Source organism: Acomys minous (assembly GCF_964271855.1).
Source record: "Acomys minous genome assembly, chromosome: 16".
Lineage (NCBI taxonomy): Eukaryota > Metazoa > Chordata > Mammalia > Rodentia > Muridae > Acomys > Acomys minous.
The window spans coordinates 70,907,229-70,928,264 of NC_140498.1; the positions used below are offsets into that span (position 1 = coordinate 70,907,229).

The 21,036-nt window shown below is 39.9% G+C and overlaps 1 protein-coding gene across 2 annotated transcripts in view; it reads left to right on the forward strand.

Moving 5' to 3' along the window:
* LOC311586487 (cytochrome P450 3A9-like) overlaps positions 1 to 21,036 on the forward strand; it is a 44,964-nt gene that overhangs the window by 16,723 nt on the left and 7,205 nt on the right. The window contains exons 3-9 of one of the 2 annotated variants that reach the window (XM_084762542.1): positions 1,545 to 1,597; positions 2,170 to 2,269; positions 10,445 to 10,558; positions 10,781 to 10,869; positions 14,497 to 14,645; positions 17,179 to 17,306; positions 19,693 to 19,759. In XM_084762542.1, coding sequence (XP_084618668.1) covers positions 1,545 to 1,597; positions 2,170 to 2,269; positions 10,445 to 10,558; positions 10,781 to 10,869; positions 14,497 to 14,645; positions 17,179 to 17,306; positions 19,693 to 19,759 — 700 coding nt within the window. The remainder of the gene's footprint in view (positions 1 to 1,544; positions 1,598 to 2,169; positions 2,270 to 10,444; positions 10,559 to 10,780; positions 10,870 to 14,496; positions 14,646 to 17,178; positions 17,307 to 19,692; positions 19,760 to 21,036) is intronic. The other variant, XM_084762543.1, reaches the window with a different exon arrangement.

Genomic DNA, 21,036 nt, shown 5'->3' on the forward strand with positions numbered 1-21,036 from the left:
TTAGTGCACTATCATCCAGGCAGACTCAGTGCTGGAGAGGCAGTTAAAACTTCTACATTTGGATCTGCAGGCAGCAGGAAGTGACTGTCACACTGGGTGTGGCTTGAGTATCTGAGACCTCAAAGCTCACCCTCAGTGATCACACCCTACAACAAGGCCATGCCTCCTAATAGTGCAGCTCCCTATAGGCCTAGGAGGCCATTTTCTTTTAAAGCACCATAAACTGTAACGTTCCTGTAGTTGGGAGCATCTCTCTATCTTTCTGTGTTCAGTAGACACCCTGAGAAGCAAGTTCTCTCTCATTCTTTGTTTACTTATTTTCTCACTCAGCAGTGTGCCTGAGACTAGCCCACTCTCTAGATTGAAAGAGGTCCTGAACACCATGAGAAGAGCTACAAAGGAAACTAACCTAGGCCCATGGGGGGTCACAGAGACTGAACCACAAACCAAAGAGCACTCATGGACTGAACCCAGGCCCCCTACACATCTGTAGCAGAGGTGCAACTTGGTCTTCATGTGGGTTCCCTACCAATTGGAGTGGAGACTGTCTCTGACTCTGTTGCCTGCCTTTCAATCCATGTCCCCTATCTGGGATGCCTTGTCTGGCCTCAGTGAGAGCAGAAGCAACTAATCCTTCTGAGACTTGGTGCACCAGGATGGGTTGGTGCCCTTCTCCTAGGACAAGTAATGGGAGGTAGGGGATGAGGGGTGTGAGGGTGAGGCTAGGAGAAGAGAATGGAGGGGTCTGCGATCAAGCTGTAAAATGATTAAATAAATAAATTAATTAATGGAGGCAAAGAAGTCCTAAGTTTGTTCCACCTTCTACTTCCTCTGGTGTTCTAGGGAGAGCTTTTGAGGTAAATAAAAGGTACTTTAAATATGGAGATACACAATGGTGCCTGTTTATGGAATCTTTCCTCATGTTCACTTAGCTTCTGTTTTCTCTTGTGCCTATGAAAGGAATAACTCCCAGTCCTTGAGCATTTAGGGATGACATATGGGGAAACAAATATATTTTAGAGAGCCACACACTCCCTATTATTCATAGACAAGAGTAAGTGGCCATGCATGTACAATGTTGGGGGGAAACTTAACAATTTAAAGGTTCTCATTTCAAATATCTCCTGTATTCTCTCTCCTTCCTACTCATACACATAAGAATAAGAGCATACGCCTTATTGCCAGTGATAGATAGTAATATTGACTTAGTAAAATTCAAATCATTTGTACCCCAATTAGATAAGGGCAATCTACTTAAAATAGTAGTCCAGGGCAGAAAGATGGCTCAGCTGGTAAATGTGTCTGCCACCAATCCTGAGCACCTGAATTGGATCCTTAGAACCTACATGGTGGGAGGAGATAATTGACGACCAGAAGTGGTCCTCTGTTCTACCTATTCTCTGTCTGTCTGTCTGTCTGTCTGTCTGTCTGTCTGTCTCTCTCTCTCTCTCTCTCTCTCATGCAAACATACACACACACAAATAAATACATATAAAAATATAAAAATAATAATACTGATTTTTCATTTTCTTTTTTTTTCCCAGGGATTTTGGGAGTTTGACAGACAATGTCATAAAAAATATGGTAAAATGTGGGGGTAAGTATTCTGGAAGCTTCCACTAGTTTACTTGAAAAGATAACATTTCTCAGTGCCTGGAAGACAACCGTAGACCATAGCCTCTTGAGGTGAATGCATGATTATAAGTATTTTAGAGTTTTTCCTACCACAGGTCCCATATGTCTCCAGGTATTACGGTTCACAGATTGCATTAGTCTGAGAGAGTTACACATTTTGACATTTCTCTTAGACTTGATGGCCCAGGGATGGCTCACCTGACCTTCTGACCAATGTTTGGCTATTCAATTCAATATTCATGTATGCACCACCCAGATTTAACAAACGTTCCCATTTATTCCTAAGTGTGATCTCTTTGTGGAACTATTTCATGATTGCTCCTTCCTGCATGCGCTACATTTTACTTCTGCTCATGAGACTCCTGGGACATGAGGTCAGAATTCATGTCTTCAACTAGAAGCTCGCATCTTTGTGTGTATCACAGTTTGGATTATGGGTCTTGTAAGATCTGAATCAATACGTGGGTTCCAGGGCATGCCTCCAGCTATAAAATCTAGCTGGTTGGATGACTCCTCTCTGCTTTCCCAATGCAGGTTTTATGAGGGCCGACAACCTATTTTGGCTACCATGGATCCAGACATAATCAAAACAGTGCTGGTGAAGGAATGTTACTCTACTTTCACAAACCGTCGGGTAGGCATCTGTTCTTTAAATCATATCAACATTTATTCATGTGTTTATGCATTAGGTATGTGTTTTGGTGTGTATGATTTCTCTCTCTCTCTCTCTCTCTCTCTCTCTCTCTCTCTCTCTCTCTCTCTGTGTGTGTGTGTGTGTGTGTGTGTGTGAGAGAGAGAGAGAGAGAGAGAGAGAGAGAGAGAGAGAGAGAGATTTCTTTATCTATTCACCTATTAATGGACTAATGGACTGCAATGACTAATCTTGGGTGTCCACTTGACATACCCTAGAAAAGTGAACGCAAGTTGAAGGATTTTCTGTCAGATAAGGCTATGAGCATGTCTGTGAGGCATTCTCCTGATGGTTAAATGATGGAGGAAGGCCCAGCACACTATAGGTGGTACCATCCCCAGGCAGACTGTATAAGAAAGGTAGCCTAACATGAGCCTGGGAGCAAGCCAGTGAGCAGCATGCCTCTGTTGATTTCTGCCTCAAGCTCTTGGCTTCCCTCAGTGATGAAGTACAAGCTGTAAACTAAAACAAACCCTTTCTTCTACAAGTTGCTTCTAGTCATGGAGTTTAGTACAGCGACAGAAAGCAAACAAAACCAATACCTAAGCTGATTCTACAGCATGACTATTATGAATAGAATCCCCCCAAAAAACATGGGTGCACAGGTATCTCTGTGGTATGTTGAGTTCAATTCCTTTTCATATGTTCAGGCTTTAAAGAATCCTATACACTGGTTCATATGGTAGCTGAACAAAGTGACATTCCCACTAGCAGCATAATACAATAATTCATTTCCCATATATTTTCACTAGCATTTATTGTTTAACAGGAGACTTTCTATAAGAAAGGAAATATCTCTTATTTGAAGGAAGCAAATACACCTATTTTTCCTTTTGTGGAGTATTCTTTGGTAACATGTCTGAAAATTTATCTCATAAACCTCATCATTTGGTTACATATTTTTCTTTACTAAAGACTATACAGTTTTGTTTTATGGGATTTTTGTCATTGTTTTTTTAAGATAAGGTGTCTTTGTATAGCTCTGGCTGTCCTGGACTTGCTTTGTAGACCAGGCTGGCCTTGAACTCACATACAGTTTGAAGTTTTATATCTAAGTCTCTGATCTATTTTGTGCTACATCTTATATGAAGCATCTGATTTAAGGCAAGATTCTTTTTCCTCTTTTTATCTTCCATCTTTCCAGTTTTTGTGACATAATTAAGTTGCTTTTGTACCTGTGGGGGGATACCTGGAGTCTGGGAAGGTGGCTTGATGTATGAAAGCACCTAGAACACAGCCTGTGTCAGCTCCACAGAACCTAGATAGAAGCTGGACACAGCACACAAGTCTGTACTCCCAGGATACACCTGTGAGGAAACGGAACTAAGGACACTATTTCCAAAAGTTTGCAAGGCAGCTGCCCTGGCTTAAGTACTAGGAAGCAAAGGATTCTGTCTCAAACAAGGTGAAAAAGTGAAGAACAACATCCAAAGATTGTCCTCCGATCACTATATTTGTCATGGCACACATACACCTGCACTCACACATGAAAAGGTACACACATGCACAGAAATACACATAAACCAGTGGCAAAAAATATTCTAGTGTGGGAGCATATCAGATTATAACACAAAGAGTCAATTTAGAGTTCCAAGATGACATCGACCTGTGTGCACCATATCTGATCTACCACGAGGAGACCAGGGACTTGAATGGAGCCAAAGAGTGTGGTGAGTGGGGTCTGAAAATCCGCAGATCACCAGTGGGCCTAGTCCCGGGACAAGCAACAGCTCAGAGGTTTAAACCCACTCCCCAGACTCTCTAACAGAATCCACATGCGAGCTGCAGCTGGCATGTAAAACACAAACTCGCTATGTGGGGAGGTGGTATTCTGGAGCCCCTGCCCTGAGGAGTCTCAGGGAATAAGGTGAAACTATTCTTGGATTCATTCACCCACCCCATGCCAAACTGCGGAGGTCGCCCACCCAAGCTGAGTGGAAACAGGAGGCGGGGCCCACCAAAAACAGCTAGAGTGGGCATGCGGCTCGCAGACCATCCTGGGCCCAATCTAAAGCCGGACACAATGGACTGAACCTGCAAACAGGGGCAGTTAGAAACCAGCTTGGACTGCTCCCACAGGCCCAGCAGGATCTCCCACGCTGTCTGGAGACATGGGTCATGCCTGCAGTGTCTAATTGCTGACCTAGAGGGATCTCTGAGTGTCCTGGCTTAAAGGGTCACAGAAAGTGCAGGCACCTTGGATCCCGCCTGCGGCCTGAAACCGTATTGTCTCTGGCCTGCTGTGTACTGATCCAGCACTCTCCAACAGACAGAACCTAGCTGGTTCAGCTCCCACAGGCCCACCAAGATCTCCCATGTTCTTGGGAGAGACTGGGCACTTCTGCAGGGTATAGAAGCAGAGCTGAAAGACAGCTACAGCCCAGAAGATCTGATCCAGCTGGGGTCTTGGCTACAAAGTGACAGGAAGAACAGGCAGCTGGGACCAACCTACCCAACAAGAATGCTTGTGTGCTGACCTAGTTCTAGGTCCCAAAACTGCTGATCTGAATTACAGCACTAAGGTGAAAGGGTCCAAACAGAACCCTACTTTGGCTGACTCAGTCTGGAGCCTAAGGTGTAGAGAAAAATCTCCAGGAGTGAAAACTGGATCATGTACCTGTTCCAGGGAAATACTCCTGGATCCCCACAGGCAAGGGCACCCAAACTATAATCAGGCATCAACTATCCCCTCTCAACCAGTGAAGGTCACTAGAAGCTACCTCCCAACATCAGAGACACCAAAATGACAAGAGGACAGTGAAAGAATGCCAACAAAAACCAAAACAGTTTGGCATCTCCAGATCCCATCAATCCCAATGAAAACAACCTGGAGAACCCAAAAACAATCGAAATACAAGAAAATGATCTCAAGTCTTTAGTAAGGAAGATGATAATGGAAGAAACGAATAAAATCTGTAAACAACTGCAGGAGGAGGCAAAAAAGAGGGCTGAAGATTTAAAAGTCATATAAAGAAGCACTAGAAGAATTTCAGAAAAATACAAATAACCAGATGAAGGAAATCATTAAAACGGTTCAAGACCTGAAGATAAAAATAGAAGCTATGACAAAGGAACACACAGAAGAAAAACGTGATTGAGAGGCATCAGAGAAGAAAGCAAACATCTCAGAGATGACCTTAGCTAACAAAATGCAAGAAATGGAGGAACAAGTATCAGGACTTGAAGATAAAATCATAGAATTTGAAACAACCATCAAAGAAAATGCTAAATCTTAAAAGTTGTTGACACAGAACATCCAAGAAATCAAGGAGACCATGAAAAGATGAAACTTGAAAATAATAGATATTGAGGAAAGAGAGGACAACTGACTCCCCAGCCGAGAAAATATCTTTAACAGAATCATAGAAGAAAATTTCCCCAATTTGAAGGAGATGTATATGAGCATACAAGAGGCCTACAGAGCACCAAATAGAATAGACCAGAAAAGAAAATCTTCTTGCCACATAATAATAAAAACACAAAATATACAGAACAAGGAAAAATATTAGAAGTGGCAAGAGAAAAAGGTCGAGTAACATACAATGGCAAACCTATCAGAATTACTCCCAAATTCTCAGCAGAAACCATAGAAGCCAGAAAGGCCTGGACAGAGGTCTTGCAAACCCTAAGAGAACACAGATGCCAGGCAAAATTACTATATCTGGTGAAACTGTCAATAACTGTTGACAGAGAAAACAAGATATTCCATGACAAAAACAAATTCAAACAGTAACTAGCCACAAATCCAGCTTTACAGAAGGTACTAGAAAAAAAGCTCCACCCCAAAGGGTCACATTACAATCAAAACTACAAAGGAAATAGGTAACTACACCATCGCAAAATCACAACATCACAAAATCACGACTGCAACAAACAGCAAAAATGAAGGAACTTACCAATCACTGGTCATTAATATCTCTCAATGTCAATGGTCTCAACTCTCCAATAAAAAGACACAGACTAACAGAGTGGATGCATAAACACAACCCAACATTCTTCTGCATTCAAGAAACACATCTCAACCACAAGGACAGACATTGCCTCAGAGTAAAAGGTTGGGGAAAAATATTTCAAGCAAATGGTCACAAGGAAACAAGCTGGGGTAGCCACTCTAATATCTAATAAAATAGACTTTCAACCAAAATTAATCAAAAGGGATGAGGAAGGACATTTCGTACTCATCAAAGGTAAAGTCAGCCAAGAAGACATCAAGCTGTACTATAAAGCAACAGTAATTAAAACAGCATGGTACTGGCACAGCAATAGGCTGGTTAGATCAATGGAATCGAACCAAAGACCCAGAGATGAATCCACACACATTTGGTCATTTGATTTTTGACAAAGAAGCTAAATTTATTTAATGGGAAAACGATAGCATCTTCAACAAATGGTGCTGGTCTAACTGGATGTCTACATGTAGAAAAATGCAATTAGACCCCTATTTGTCACCATGCACAAAACTCAAGTCCAAGTGGATTAAAAACCTCAACATAAAACCAGAGACATTAAAGCAGTTAGAGGAAAAAGTGAGGAAGAGCCTGGAACACATTGGCACTGGAGACAACTTTCTGAACAGAACACCAACAGCCCAGGCCTTAAGGTCAACAATTAATAAATGGGACCTCATGAGGCTGAGAAGCTTCTGTAAGGCAGGAGACACTGTCAACAGAACAAAGTGACAGCCTACAGACTGGAAAAATTTCTTTTTTTTTTCTGGTCAAGATTCACTTTAATGCCGACTAGCAGGAACATATATAGAGCAAGGTCAATAGGATCTATTCTAATCTCACTCACCCTAGCCCCTGGGCAAGAATGCAATAGCCTAAATTGCTCCCTGTAGTACTTCCTAGTTCTCTGAGTAGTTCCCTGTAAGAACTTCCTAGATCCTCTGGGTGGTTCAGACTGGGAAAATTTCTTCACCAACCCTTCATTGATAAAGGTCTAATATCCAAAATATATAAAGAACTCAAGAAATTAAACACCACCAACCCAAATAACCCAATTGAGAAATGGGGCTCAGATCTAAACAGAGAATTCTCAACAGGGGAATATCGAATGGCTGAGAAACACTTAAAGAAATGCTGAGCCTCATTAGTCATCAGAGAAATGCAAATCAAAACAACACTGAGATTCTATCTCATACCCATCAGAATGGCTAAGGTCAAAAACTCAAGTGACACCACATGCTGGCGAGGATGTGGAGAGAGAGGAACATTCCTTCATTGTTGGTGGAAATACAAACTAGTACAACCACTTTTGAAATCTATCTGGCACTTTCTCAGAAAAAAATGGGAATAGGGACTCTTCAAGACCCAGGTATTCGACTCCTTGGACTATACCCAGAAAATGCTCTACCACACAATAGGGGCATATGCTCAACTATGTTCATAGGTGCTTTATTCATAATAACCAGAACATGGAAACAGCCTATGTGTCCCTCAGTAGAAGAGTAGATAAAGAAACTATGGTACATTTACACTATGGAATACTATTCAGCTATTAAAAACAAGGAACTCCCCATATTTGTGGACAAATGGATTGAACTAGAAATTATCATAATGAGTGAGTTCACCCAGAAGCAAAAAGATACAAATGGTATATAATCACTTATATCGAGACACTAGCCCAAGGGGCATGTCTCCATGAAAGATTTTACTTACCAGGGAAGTGGGTCGGAGGGGAGGACATCCTATTGGGACTTTAGGTGAGAGAAGCATGGGAGAATGGGGAAATAGAAGGATCCAGAGGGTCCTGGAAAACTACAAGACGAACATTATGATGGGCAGATCTGGGTCCTGGGGTCCTGCTCAAACTATGGCACCAGCCAAGGAAAATATAGGCAATAAACTTCAAACCCCTACCCAGACCTAGCCGATGGACAGAACATTCTCCATCACTGAGTGAAGATGGAGGTCTGACTTTCATACAAACTTTGGTGCCCCATTTTTTACCATGTCCCCTTGATGGGGAGGCCTGGTGGCACTCAGAGGAAGGATAACAGGTCACCAAGAAGAGACTCGATACCCTATGAGCATATACAGGGGGAGGAGGTCTCCTTCAGTCACAGACATAGAGGAGAGGAGTAGGGGGGAAGCAGGAGGGAGGGAGGAATTGGAGGATACAAGGGAATGGGCTAACAATTGAGATGTAATATGAATAAATTAATAAAATATTTTAAAAACATAAAAAAGAGTCAATTCATCAAACCAGTGATTTAATGATTGCATTGAGGATCCAAGAACAAATGAAAGTCATTTGGGGCTGTGTCTGTGGCTGGATCACTCATACACGGTTACATGCCATGGAATCTCTGTGTCTATCCCTCCTACAAGAGCACAGCCTTTTAATTATTGTAAATGCATTGTGACTCCACATGAGATGGAATAACTTGTTCCTCATCATTCTCAGAATCCTTTCTATGTATCTCTTTCACTTAAAGTCTTCTTTCATTGTCTTTTCTTCCAAATTCAGAATGAGATTCTTAATGTCTACACATAAAAACCCACCTACCTATGCTATCAGAATTGAGTTAGTTTTTTTATACATTTGGAGAAAATCACAGTTCTTAGCACTTAAATTGTATGTGTGTTGCCTAAATAGCTGTGTCCATGCGTGCATGTGCTGAGGCAAGAGAAGGGATTTGGGTGTCTTTGCCACTCTCCCTTACTCCCCTGAGACACAGTCTCTCACTGAACCCAAAGAACGCTGTTTCATCTTGGCTAGATTGCTAGTGAGCTCTTGAAATCTGCATGTTTGTTCTGAACATTGCAGTTATGGCACCTGTAGCCATGCCCAGCTTTTTCTAATATGTGTGTTGAGGATTCACACAGGTCTTCATGATTGAGGGGGGAAAGGACTCTTACCTGATGAGCCATCTCCTTAGCAGAATCTTCTCATATAAAAATATGATATGCCTCTCTGTTCCTTCAACTATTTTGATTACTTTCATCAATATTTCATACCTTCCAGCATACTCTACATTTTTGTTAGATTCATACCTAAAGTGTTTCATCTTCTTTATTTATATTTATTGTTTTATTTTATATGTATGGGAGTTTTGCCTGCATGTATGTCTTGTAGTATGTGCATACTACATCCCTATGGAGCCAGATATGATCATCAAAACCCCTGAAAATGGAGTTATGTATGATTATAAGTTACCATTAAAGTTCTGGGAATAAAAACCTGTTCCTCTGGACAAGCACCCAGTGCTTGTAATAATTCATTTCTGTGGAAAGATTGTAAAGGTAATAGTATGTTGTCTTACTTTAGAAATGCACCCAAATCTTTGTTTATTTTTTTAGTATCTTACAAAGGTATTATCACTCACATAAAATAGTTAGGCATGGCCACAGGTGCAATAACTCCAGCACTGGGGAAAGAAAGATGTATTTCAGGAGCTCTGTAGCCAGCCAGCCAGGCTAGATGAAACAGGGACCTTCAGGTTCAATGAGAGACTATCTCAGAGGAATAATGCGGAGTGACAAAACAGGATACCTTGTGTCCTCCTCTTGCCTCTACACATGCACACATGGACACACATTTGCATACCCAAGGAAAAACACTAAAAACAATTATTTCTTTAAATTTATTACTTTGAATTCAATTTTGATATCACAGGTAAATCTTTATGTATAGACATCAGAAACAAGATGTTGTCATTTTTAATTACATAGTGCCACAAAATACCCATTTTTGTACAAAACATGTGTTTTTTTAAATGGGCATAAGATTCAAGGTGCTAATCAACTATACCTAAAGAAAAATAGTAATAAAAATACTTTATGTAGAATTGCATTAATTATTCCAAAAAATGCCTATATTTTTCAGGTATTGTTAGGTTTTCCCCAGTCACTTTTATCATCCCTTATCAAAAAGCTCATCCTATGAATATATGTAAATACACAACTGGCCTGTCTTTACAAGACCACCAGTTGTCATCAGTTCCTTTCTGCATGACACAGACTGAAAGGATGAAGTTAGGTATTTGAGACAAATATGCATTGAAAAGGTTAGATTAACTAACAAGAGCATCATAAATAAATGATACCTTTTTAAAACAACTGTTGAGTTCTCAAAACTTATATATGGCAATATTTCTTTTGGTTTGGATTCTAGGTTTTTGGTCCAGTAGGGATTTTGAAAAAAGCTATTGCCTTTTCTGAAAATGAAGAATGGAAGAGATTAAGGACATTGCTGTCACCAACCTTCACCAGTGGAAAACTCAAGGAGGTAATGAAGTAGTAAGTTTCTCATTGGAAACATGGAGAACAGTTATAGGGACAGGTAGAGTGGAAGATCACAGCCCTTTCCAAAGCAGTGCCCACTGCATTGACACTCCTAACAATGGCCTTTTGTATTGATGTGACCTCTTGCTTTGTCCCTGGGAAGGCTAGTCCACTGAGAATTGAGCCCCCTCATCTCACTGTGAATGATATTTTGTTTTGTGTATAGATGTTCCCCATCATTAACCAGTATGCAGATTTGTTGGTGAAAAATGTGAGATGTGGATCAGAACAAGGTGATCCCGTCATCATGAAAGAGTAAGTACCACCACAGTTGTTGGGTGTTGGGCTCTTGCATTAGTTACTTTCCTGTTGCTGTGACAAAATAGTCCAACAAAAGCAACTGGAAAAAGAAAACATTTATTTTGGCTTACAGTTCCAGGGGCTACATGTCCATTATGGCATGGTGGCAGGACCAGGAGGCTAACTGATAACACTGCATCTAATACTCAAGAAACAGGAGGCCCAGCCTATAAAGATTCAAGGTCTAGCTGCAACAATCTACCCTTGACAAATAGTACCATTGGCTCAGAAACCAGTGTTTGAACACATGAGCCTTGGTGGAGGGCATTTCATATTCAAATCACAGCAGTTGTTAGTAAACACCACAATTGTCTGCCAGGGAGTTGAGGTTCACATTAAGTCACTTCAGGAACCAGACAGGAATGAGTTGTTGTTGTTGTTGTTGTTGTTGTTGTTTACTGTTGTTGTTTCAACTGATTACAACTCAGTCTCCCGCAGAGGCTGAGACCAGAGAAAACTGGAAGACTTTCCTGTAACAGTGCTATGAGTATAATAGGCCAAGCCAGAAAAAAAAAAGATATTTCCCAAGAGAAAGTAGGGAGATTTCTTAGTTTGAGATTTATTGCTGTGAAGAGACATCATGACCATGGCAACTCTTATAAAGGAAAACAATTCACTGCAGATGGCTCAATCTTTCAGAAGTTTAGTCCATTATCATCGTGGTGAGAAGCATGGCAGAGTCCAGGCAGACGTGGTGCTGGAGGAGTTGCTGAGAGTTCTACGTTTTGATCAGCATGTAGCAGAAGGGTATTGTCCCACTGGGCATGGTTTGAGAATACATGAGACCTCAAAGCCCACTTCCACATGGCACACTTCCTCCAACAAGGCCACACCTATTCCAGCAAAGCCGCACCATCTAATAGTTCCACTCCCTACGGGGCAAGCACTCAAACACATGAGTCTATGAGGGCCATACCTATCCAAACCACCACAAGTGGAGATAGGTGAAAAGATGCCACTTCTTTATATAGGAGCTGTGATTAATCTATCAGTTGTCCAATTATGTTGGAGATTCTAGAAAACAAGATAAGTCATTTACAAAGAAGGATCATGCATTTTTGTAAGAGGAAAGGCCAATTATTTTGTAGACTGTCACTTAACAGGCTATTCATTTCTGGTATAAACCCACAAAAGTGAATTTTGTTTCCTTGAGTGCATCTTGTAAGAGGTCACATATTATATGTCTCACAGCTGGTGCTACTATAAGAAGACATTTTTGAGACCACTTGGGAAACCTGAAAATGATATTGAAAAGTTCCTTTTAACTTTATTAGGTGTTGTAATGCCACTGCAGTTACATTTATCGACAGTGGTCCTTATCTTTGTTACTATTGCTGTTATAGTATATAGTATGGAAAACACATAAATAACCACATACATATTTTGGGGAAGAGTGAGCACAATTATACTGTGTCCATTTCTATGGGACTTGTAACAGGAAAACAATAATGTTGTAATACAATTGTTTGAATTATTTTTAAATAGTCTAATTTGTGCATCATCCTTAGCTTTGACTTTCTTTCTTTGTCTCTGTGGGTCTTTTAATCATTACATTCATAAGTTACCAATTTAGTATAGAAATCACATTGAAACTTGTGACTTGATGGGTGACAGATGCCTGTGGGAAGGAGGCTAAAACTAGTGGTTAAAATAGGTGAATACATTTGAATACATTGAATACATTGAATGTTTATTTGTGACTTTTGAATTCCCCTTACTGTGGATAATCACAAGTCTCTGAAATGAAATCATTTAAGATAACCATATATTAACAATTTCTGGTCCAATTTTTTTAAAAAAAAAAAAGAGGGATCATGATTTAAAGCACATTTGTTAGTGTGACTTTGATGGAAAATAGACAGCCAAGAAATCATTTCACTCATATTATGACATCGTGTGTGCACCAGAGGTGTTAAAATGTAGAAGTCAGAGCAATTTATAACTTATCATATGCTTATGGAGAATATCAGTAAGACAGTAAATCTTCTCCAGGATCAGCAATATGGCTCCATGGGTAAAGAAGTTTACCACCATGACTGAAGGCCTGTGTTTAATCCTCAGGACCTGCATGGAGGAAAAAAAGAATTGACTCTCACAAGTTATCCTCTACATGCATGTCACAGCACAAGTGTGCCCACAGAAACACACATACATGCATACGCACACACCCCACAGGGGTAGGTGCACATAGATGAAAGATACACCCAGAGTCAATAAATGAAAGTGTAACCATCCCACTATTTCTCTTTTAGCTTGTTTTTAAAGAGGGGGAGTTCCTGTAAGGCCGTGGGCTTTGTGATCAGGTCATTTTCTAGAATAAACCCAGGCCTTTTGAGTCATTCAAGAAACACTGATGCACCACTCAGACTTCCTGGAAGATGAAGAAATGTGATCACACAAGTAGAGAAATTTGTGCTTTACCAAGAATATTATTAATTTTCACAACTTGAAGTAATACTTCTGCCCTTGGGGCAATTTCACCTCCCCAGGACTGGGGACTAGCAGATCTATCAGTACCTCGAGAATAGAGTGTGACTCAGGAAATTAATAACAATTCTTGTGTGTTGTATTGAAGATGAATAGGCTTTGGGCATAAATACCAGCAATAAACAAATACCTGATATGATATTCTCTTTCTTAGTCCCCTAGGCATAGACAGACACTCTGCTTTGTCCTGGTGGGACATGGTGCTTCCACATTCATCGTCATCCACACTTCACTCCCACTGATGCAGTGTGTCAAATTATAAGTTTCTCTTTTTCTGTGACTCAGTGTCCCTTCATGTCTATTCTAATCCCATATCTATTTCTGTGATTAAAAAAAAATAAATGAAAATACCCTGGATAGCTGGGCAGTGTTGGCACATGTCTTTAATCCCAGCACTCAGGAGACAGCAACCAGTTAATCTCTGGAAGTTTGAGGACAGCCTGTTCTATAGAGTGAGTTCCAGGACAGCCAAGGCTACCCACAAAGACAACTTATCTCAAACCCCTCCCAAAAATATCCTGAGTAAAGAAAAAGTTATATAGTTAAAGAGTCCTTACTATCTTACAGTTCCAGGTTCCAGTCAAACATCACAGGGAAGTCAAGGCAGGAACTTGAAGCCACTAGTCACACCCACAGTGAAGAACAGAGAGAAATAAGTACACACACACACTTGTGCTCAGTTCACCTTTTCTACTCTTATGCAGTCAGGGACCCAAACCCAGCGAAAAGTGTTGCCCAAAGTGGATGGGCTCTTTCCACATTACTAGCACAGTCAAGGAAATACCTCGCATGCATGCCCAAATACCGACTGGATGCAAACAAATGCTCAGTGAGAATCTCTCCCCCAAATGATTCTATGTTGTGTCCCGTTGACAACTAAAACTCACCCTCAACAGTATCCCCATCACAGGCCAGCACAAGAACAGTTTTAACACTCACACCTGATGAATTTCTCACCAGAAAGCATGATGGAGACCTAGCTTCACCACAGCAGAGGTTCTGGCAGTGTGTGCCTTGGCTTGGCTTGTGAATTTACTCCCATTTGATCCTATAAGAGGAGTTATAGATGTTAATTCCATGTCTCCCACTACTCAGCGTCTTTGGGGCCTACAGCATGGATGTGATCACAGGCACATCATTTGGAGTGAACATTGATTCCCTCAACAACCCACAAAATCCCTTTGTACAAAAAGTGAAGAAGCTCTTCAATTTTAAATTCTTGGGTCCATTCTTCCTCTCAGTGAGTATGTGAACTAACATTGTATAATTTATGCTTTCATCTATTTAATTTTTCAACAGTGTCCTATGTTTTATGAGTTTTAGTCATTTCATTCCTCTGTTCCTCTTTCTTACCCTCCCCCTCTCCCACTAGTACCATTCTTATGGTTTCTTTTCTAATGATATTTTTATTTTTACATATACATTCATATTATTACACATATCGTGAACTTTATATCAGACACATTGCATATGTCCCACTTAAATGGACTGATCCGTGGTTTTCAGTGTACATAAGATATTCATAGTCATGAGTGTTGTCAGCTATGGATTCTTTTTGTCAATTCAGAAGCTCTGTATATTTAGCTATCAACTCCCTACCTTCCTCAGGCACAATCAACCAGTAGTCTAGAGTCTAATCTCCTGTAAGTAGAATTTATAATTTGTTACTTCTGTGTGTTTAGTTTCCTAGTTGTTATGTTCTGCGAAGTTCATGAAGGGCTGTAGGGATGGCTCAGCCATTAATGGCTTAGGCCCACAACCGAAACGTCAAAAGTTTGTGTATCTTACAGGATTCTTCAGCCTGCCCTTTGTTTTAGTGGCTGAACTAGTCACTTGGTTGAGTGTGTTATTATTTTGGTGAGCATCGTGAAACATATCTACAAGTGATGCTAGTATTAGGTTTTCTCTTTCTGAGAGATGTCTTGGGATTCAAGCACTGTAAACCTATAAAGAATTTGGAGATGTTTCAACTCTGTGCTTTAGAAGTGTTTAGAAGAAAGTAGCATTGTATTCTCTGTGGACCGTTATTAGAATTCACCGCTGAAATCTTACGATCTAAGGCTTTTCTTGTGGATAACCTATCACTAATTCTTTCTCGTTATGTCACATGTCTATTATACATGCTATTCAAATATTTTTAGTCAATTTCTATAGTTTGTGTATTTTTAGGAATTTTTACATCCTAGCAAAATTATGTAATTACAGCAATTGTTCTAATCTTCCAATTACAAATGGAGTGTCTTCACATGTCCTTGTGTTTTTAATAACATTACTCTCCTAAAACATTCACTGTGCATGCTAGTAATGTGAGTCATCACTCTTTCCTAGAACAATCCCAGCTAACATTTTACCAATTTTGACGACATTTTTTAAAGAAGAATCTTTCATTTTCACTGATTTCTTCTATATTTTTATTTTATTTTATTAGGCTATACTTTGGTCTACTCTTTCTCTGCCTGAAATACATTTTCTCTTCTCTCTTAGTGGCACTTCCCATAAAGTGTTATCATTTAGCTGGGAGTGTTGGCACATGCCTGTAATTCCAGCACTTGAGGAGGCAGAGGTAGGCAGATCTCCATGAGTTCAAGGCCAGCCTGATCTGCAAAACAAGTCTAGGGTAGTCAGGCCTATAGAGAGAACCCCTGACTAAAAAAAAAAAGAGAACAAATTTTTTTTAAAAAAAACTATTTTCATTTAAGATCAGTTGTTTTGGGGGGAGTGTTTGTTTATTCCTTTCAACACCCATAAATTTTCTTCTAGATGTTGCTTTCTCTCCATCCTTGTGAGGGTTTTCTTTACTGGTGGCAATATTATTTTTGTTGACATTGCTGTTATTTGTGTATCTGTGGAAGTGGAAGTGCACTTTGAGAAGATGAGGGGACAAGACTTGGAAATCAGATCACTCCTTCTACCAGGAGTTCCAGGAACCAAACTCAGTGAGGTTGTAAAGTAAATGATTTCTACCTGCAGAGTCATATCACTAGCCCCTACTAGTTGTTTATTTTGTCTCTCTCTCTCTCTCTTTTCATTTCAACAGAATTTGGAATTGCCCCCACAATTCTTTGACCGTTTTGTTATGGAGGAGTATAGAGAGGGTTAATTTACATATCAGTTTTCCAACTTTTCTTCTATTGTTGAATCCTGACTTCATTTCCTGATGGGTGAAGAATGCAGAATATGATATTTCCAACCTGAAAATTCATTCTGTGTGTCTGTCTGTCTGTCCCTCTGTCTGTCTGTCTTTCTTTATCTGCCTGTATGTCTGACTGTCTATAACTGTACATGTACACTCACACTCTTATGCATATATAGATAAGAAGAAAAAAGCCTTCAGTGTCATTTATCTGGTTGCCTCCATCTTGTTTGAGACAGGTGCTCACTGGCTTAGAACTTCCCCCAAATAGGTAAGGCTAACTGGTTCCAGGAATTCATTGTCTCCACCTCTCATGTTGCCATTGCTGACACACTGCACTTGGCTTTAACATGGGTTGCTGGGAAATGAACACAGATCCTCACATTTTCAAGGCAAACACCTACCCACTGAGCCATCTCTCCAGCCCTGAGAGCTCTTTCATGGCCATATTGATTAACTGCAGCACTGGACTAAAGCCTGATTTATCCAAACAGACCTTAACCCAACATGTAAGAAGTGAGAAATAAATTCAACCCTGAAACTGTGCAGCAAGTGCCATTATTGTCCTGAGTTGTAGAATAAATGTAATCATTTCAGGTAAATTTTGTATTTTCATTATGGTTTCTCTTTTCTTTCCCCTCTAGTACTCTTTCCATTCCTTACTCCTATATTTGATGCACTTGAAATTACCATCTTTCCAAGAGACGTTATAAGGTTTTTTAGAACGTCTGTAGAACAAATGAAAGAGAGCCGCATGCAAAAAAATGAAAAGGTAATAGCTGGTAACATGAGGATGTTCATTTGTTAATAAAGTGTGTTTAATATGAGTGTTTGTGTGTGTGTTTGTCTGTGAATGTGTGTCTATTTGCTCCATAAAAATTTTAAAATTAGACTAGGTTAAGAAAAGGTAATTGTTATTATATTTTGAATAAAATGAAGATTTTTGGAATAGAGATATGAAATAAGCTAGGAAGAAAACATTTAAAATTAAATGACACATATTATGATCAATATGCCATGAGATAAACATTTTTAAATGAAAACTTTGCATGCCATAAAAATGAATCCTGACTTCATTCCTTGCTAACTATGGTATTTCTAGCCTGAAAATTAATAATTCATTACCCCCCTCTGTGTGTGTGTGTGTTGTGTGTGTGTGTGTGTGTGTGTGTGTGTGTGTGTGTGTGTGTATTGTGTGTATACAATTTCTGAAGATATATATTAGTTAGAGGGATTATGGAAAACTTGTTGGATATACCTCAAAAAATGAAAGTTTACATTTTCTCAGTACTGAAGGTAAAACTCAGGACCATATTCATGACTGGCAAACACATCATCCTGGAATAGTAGTCTAAGTTGCCCTGAGTATACAGCTCAAGCCTATTCTGGAATTGTATTTAGAGAACAGAGTTTATGATTTTAATGTTGGGTCAAGAGATCACAACGGTGCATCCATTATTAACGGCTCATTTCATCAGTGATTCAGGTCTGTGATCTTAGTTCATCCCAGGAGGAAAGGATGAGCAAAAGGTTAAAACCTAGAACTTCCATATGATTCACTCATTTCCCTACTAGTGACAAAGTGACATGAGCTGTTGTGGGAAGCATATGAGCTCCCATGTGCACTGGAGCCTTTTTAAAGTTTCCAAAAGCTGTTGGAGTAATGGACTGTGAAAGTTAAACCATAAATAAAAAATAAGTGTCTGAAAATATGTTTAATCTGATTAGAACTGTATATATTATATACATGAATCAAAATCCAACTTTACTCATCGATATGTACAAATTTTTTGTTTGCTTTTGAGACAGGGTTTCTCTGTGTAGCCTTGGCTGTCCTGGACTCTCTTTGTACACCAGGCTGGCTTTGAACTCCAGAGATGCGCATGCGCATGCACATGCACACTACACACACACACACACACACACACACACACACACACACACACACACACACTGAGTATGCATGCACCACTGCACCAAGCTGACAATTTTCATTTTTTTTGAAAGTATGCCTTCACATGAATATTTAAAATTAGGTGAGAGGGCTACAGAAATAGCTCAATGGTTAAAAACTGACCTGTTCTTGCAGAAGATCAGATTATAGTTTCCAGCACACATATCAAGGTAGGACTGGAGACTCATAGAATAGTGTAACAGCTTCATGGAACTCAGCATCATTTTCTCACCTTTATGGGCATCTGCACTCACACATGCACATTCCCGTACACAGACACACATTAAAAACATATAAAGAAAAAAATAAATCTTTAAGAAATTGTGGGACAAAAGTTACCATATACCTTCCTAAAAAGAAAATTATTCTGTTTAAACATTATTTCCCAGATAATTTAATTCACCTTTGGAAAGGAATAACTTCATTTCCAAACCTACTATTTTATAAAATTTCCAAAAGAAATCCATTTTAAGTTACCTGGTGCTGTTCAGTCTGCTTTGTTTTTTGTTTTTATTTTTTTGAAACTCTCTACGACTATGTAGTCCAGGCTTGCCTCTAACTCTCAGTTATCCTGCCTAAGAAGCTAGGAACACACATAGGTACCAACCCGCCTGGCTGACCTAAATTAAATTTGGGCCTCTGTGGCTTAAAGTGGGCACAGGGCTTATCCAGGTAGTCAGGCTTTATTGTATAGGGCCTTAATTTCAGAGTAAGGAAGTCTGTCGGCCAGGGAGACAGGACTGAGTAACCCCCAGATGTCACTGAGAATTACAGCATTATAGTTCAGAGGGACATTTCAAGATGCTCACCCCAAAACTACTGATAAGATCTCAAATGTCATGAGTTTCATCTACAAGGACACCACTCAGGATTAAGATAGGAAGATCCAGAGTGAAGTCCAGAACTTCTTCCTGGATAGGCACACGTGAGAAGGGAAGGAGCCCACCAGGTATGATCAGATCCCAGAGATGAGGGTCAAGGGCAGCAAAGACCAGCTGTACTGGATGCATAGCTGGCATTTCCTCAGGAGAGCATTCTGCTGCCCAAAGCTGGTATGTGGACATACGTGGTCACCACTACCTCTGGCACCTTACTGAGAGTTCCTGACTTAAATAAATAGTATTCTCAGAAGTATGGCTAGGTCTGAATTTGTGACTCTCTCTAACAACACAGCTGACTTTGCACTTTCCAAAATTTTTTTCAGCAAAGATTAGATTTTCTTCAGCTGATGACAAACTCCCAGAATTCCAGAGATAAAGAGTCTCATCAAGGTAAGCAAAGATGGGTCATTTCTAGTGATGGGAATCCACAAAGACAGATATTTATTCTGGAAATATGCAAGGGGCTTTCATTGTAGTGGAACATATCTGCAAATTACAGAATGAAATTTTGGATATTGTATGTGCAGCCAGAGGGCCTTCTAGAAGCACACTATCGTTACGATGTTCAAAGTCTGAAGGGCAATCATAAGCATGTGATTCAGGCCAAAAAGTCACCAGTGATCTTTTGATCTTATACCGCAGAACAGACACCGTCTCAGCCTCATCTAGACTGATAGAGTCAGAAACTGTGCCTTGGTATGAAGCACATATCCCATTCTTCTTCATAGCCTTTCAGTTACTCATTTTCCCATCATGGATGGCTGTCAAAGTTGAAGACTGAAAGCTTGCTAATTTCATGATGTTCTCCGCTGCTATGAGTCCCATTATACGAAAGAGACAGCCGTCTGTCTTTTTGTTTCTTTTTTCTTTTTATTCTCTTTCTTCTCACCTTCCTTACTTTGTTTCCTCCTTTCTCACTCCATTCCCTTATCCTCCAGCTTCTCCCACATGTCTCTCTCCAACATAATCATACACTAATCCTGTTCCCTTACCATCCTACTATATTTTAACACACAGATTCAATAGCATTTGTCTAGTGTAGAAACCCTTTCACATGAACTACTAATCCTTTCTTAAGTTAACTGAATGTTGATTTCTTAAAACTAAGCAGCTTTGTGTCTCTACTCGCCTACCACAGCAAAGAGCAGAGTTGGAAGTTTTTCCATCCGTACTCTGCTTTCATCTACTGGTTATTTTCTTGGTGCTGTTAGAAAAAAAAAACATAAAAATCAGAAATTTAAAGAAGGGAGACTTTAGTTTAGTTGGGGATCAAATTAATCATCCATTAATTTTTGGAGACTTGACAACACATGAAACAAACACGGTAAAAGGAACAGAAAGTGTGGCTAGACTATCAAACTTCAAAGTCCCATCGCAGTGACCCACGGCCTCCAATTATCACCACCACCTGGGCACCAAGTGTTCAGACAGATGAGGTTAAGGGGATACTTGACATTCAAACTACAGCAATAACATTAGTTTCATGTTCACTGAGATGAAGAATCTGATCAGCCATCTTTCCACCAAGAGCAGTATAGATGTCATGGTTGGCAAACCAGAAATCAGCAAACCTTTCAAACATTCATTTTCCTCTATTTTTTTTAGTTTTGAATTTACAAGATTGGAGTTTCTAAATATCTGATTCCAGCCCCTGTTCAGTGCTTAAG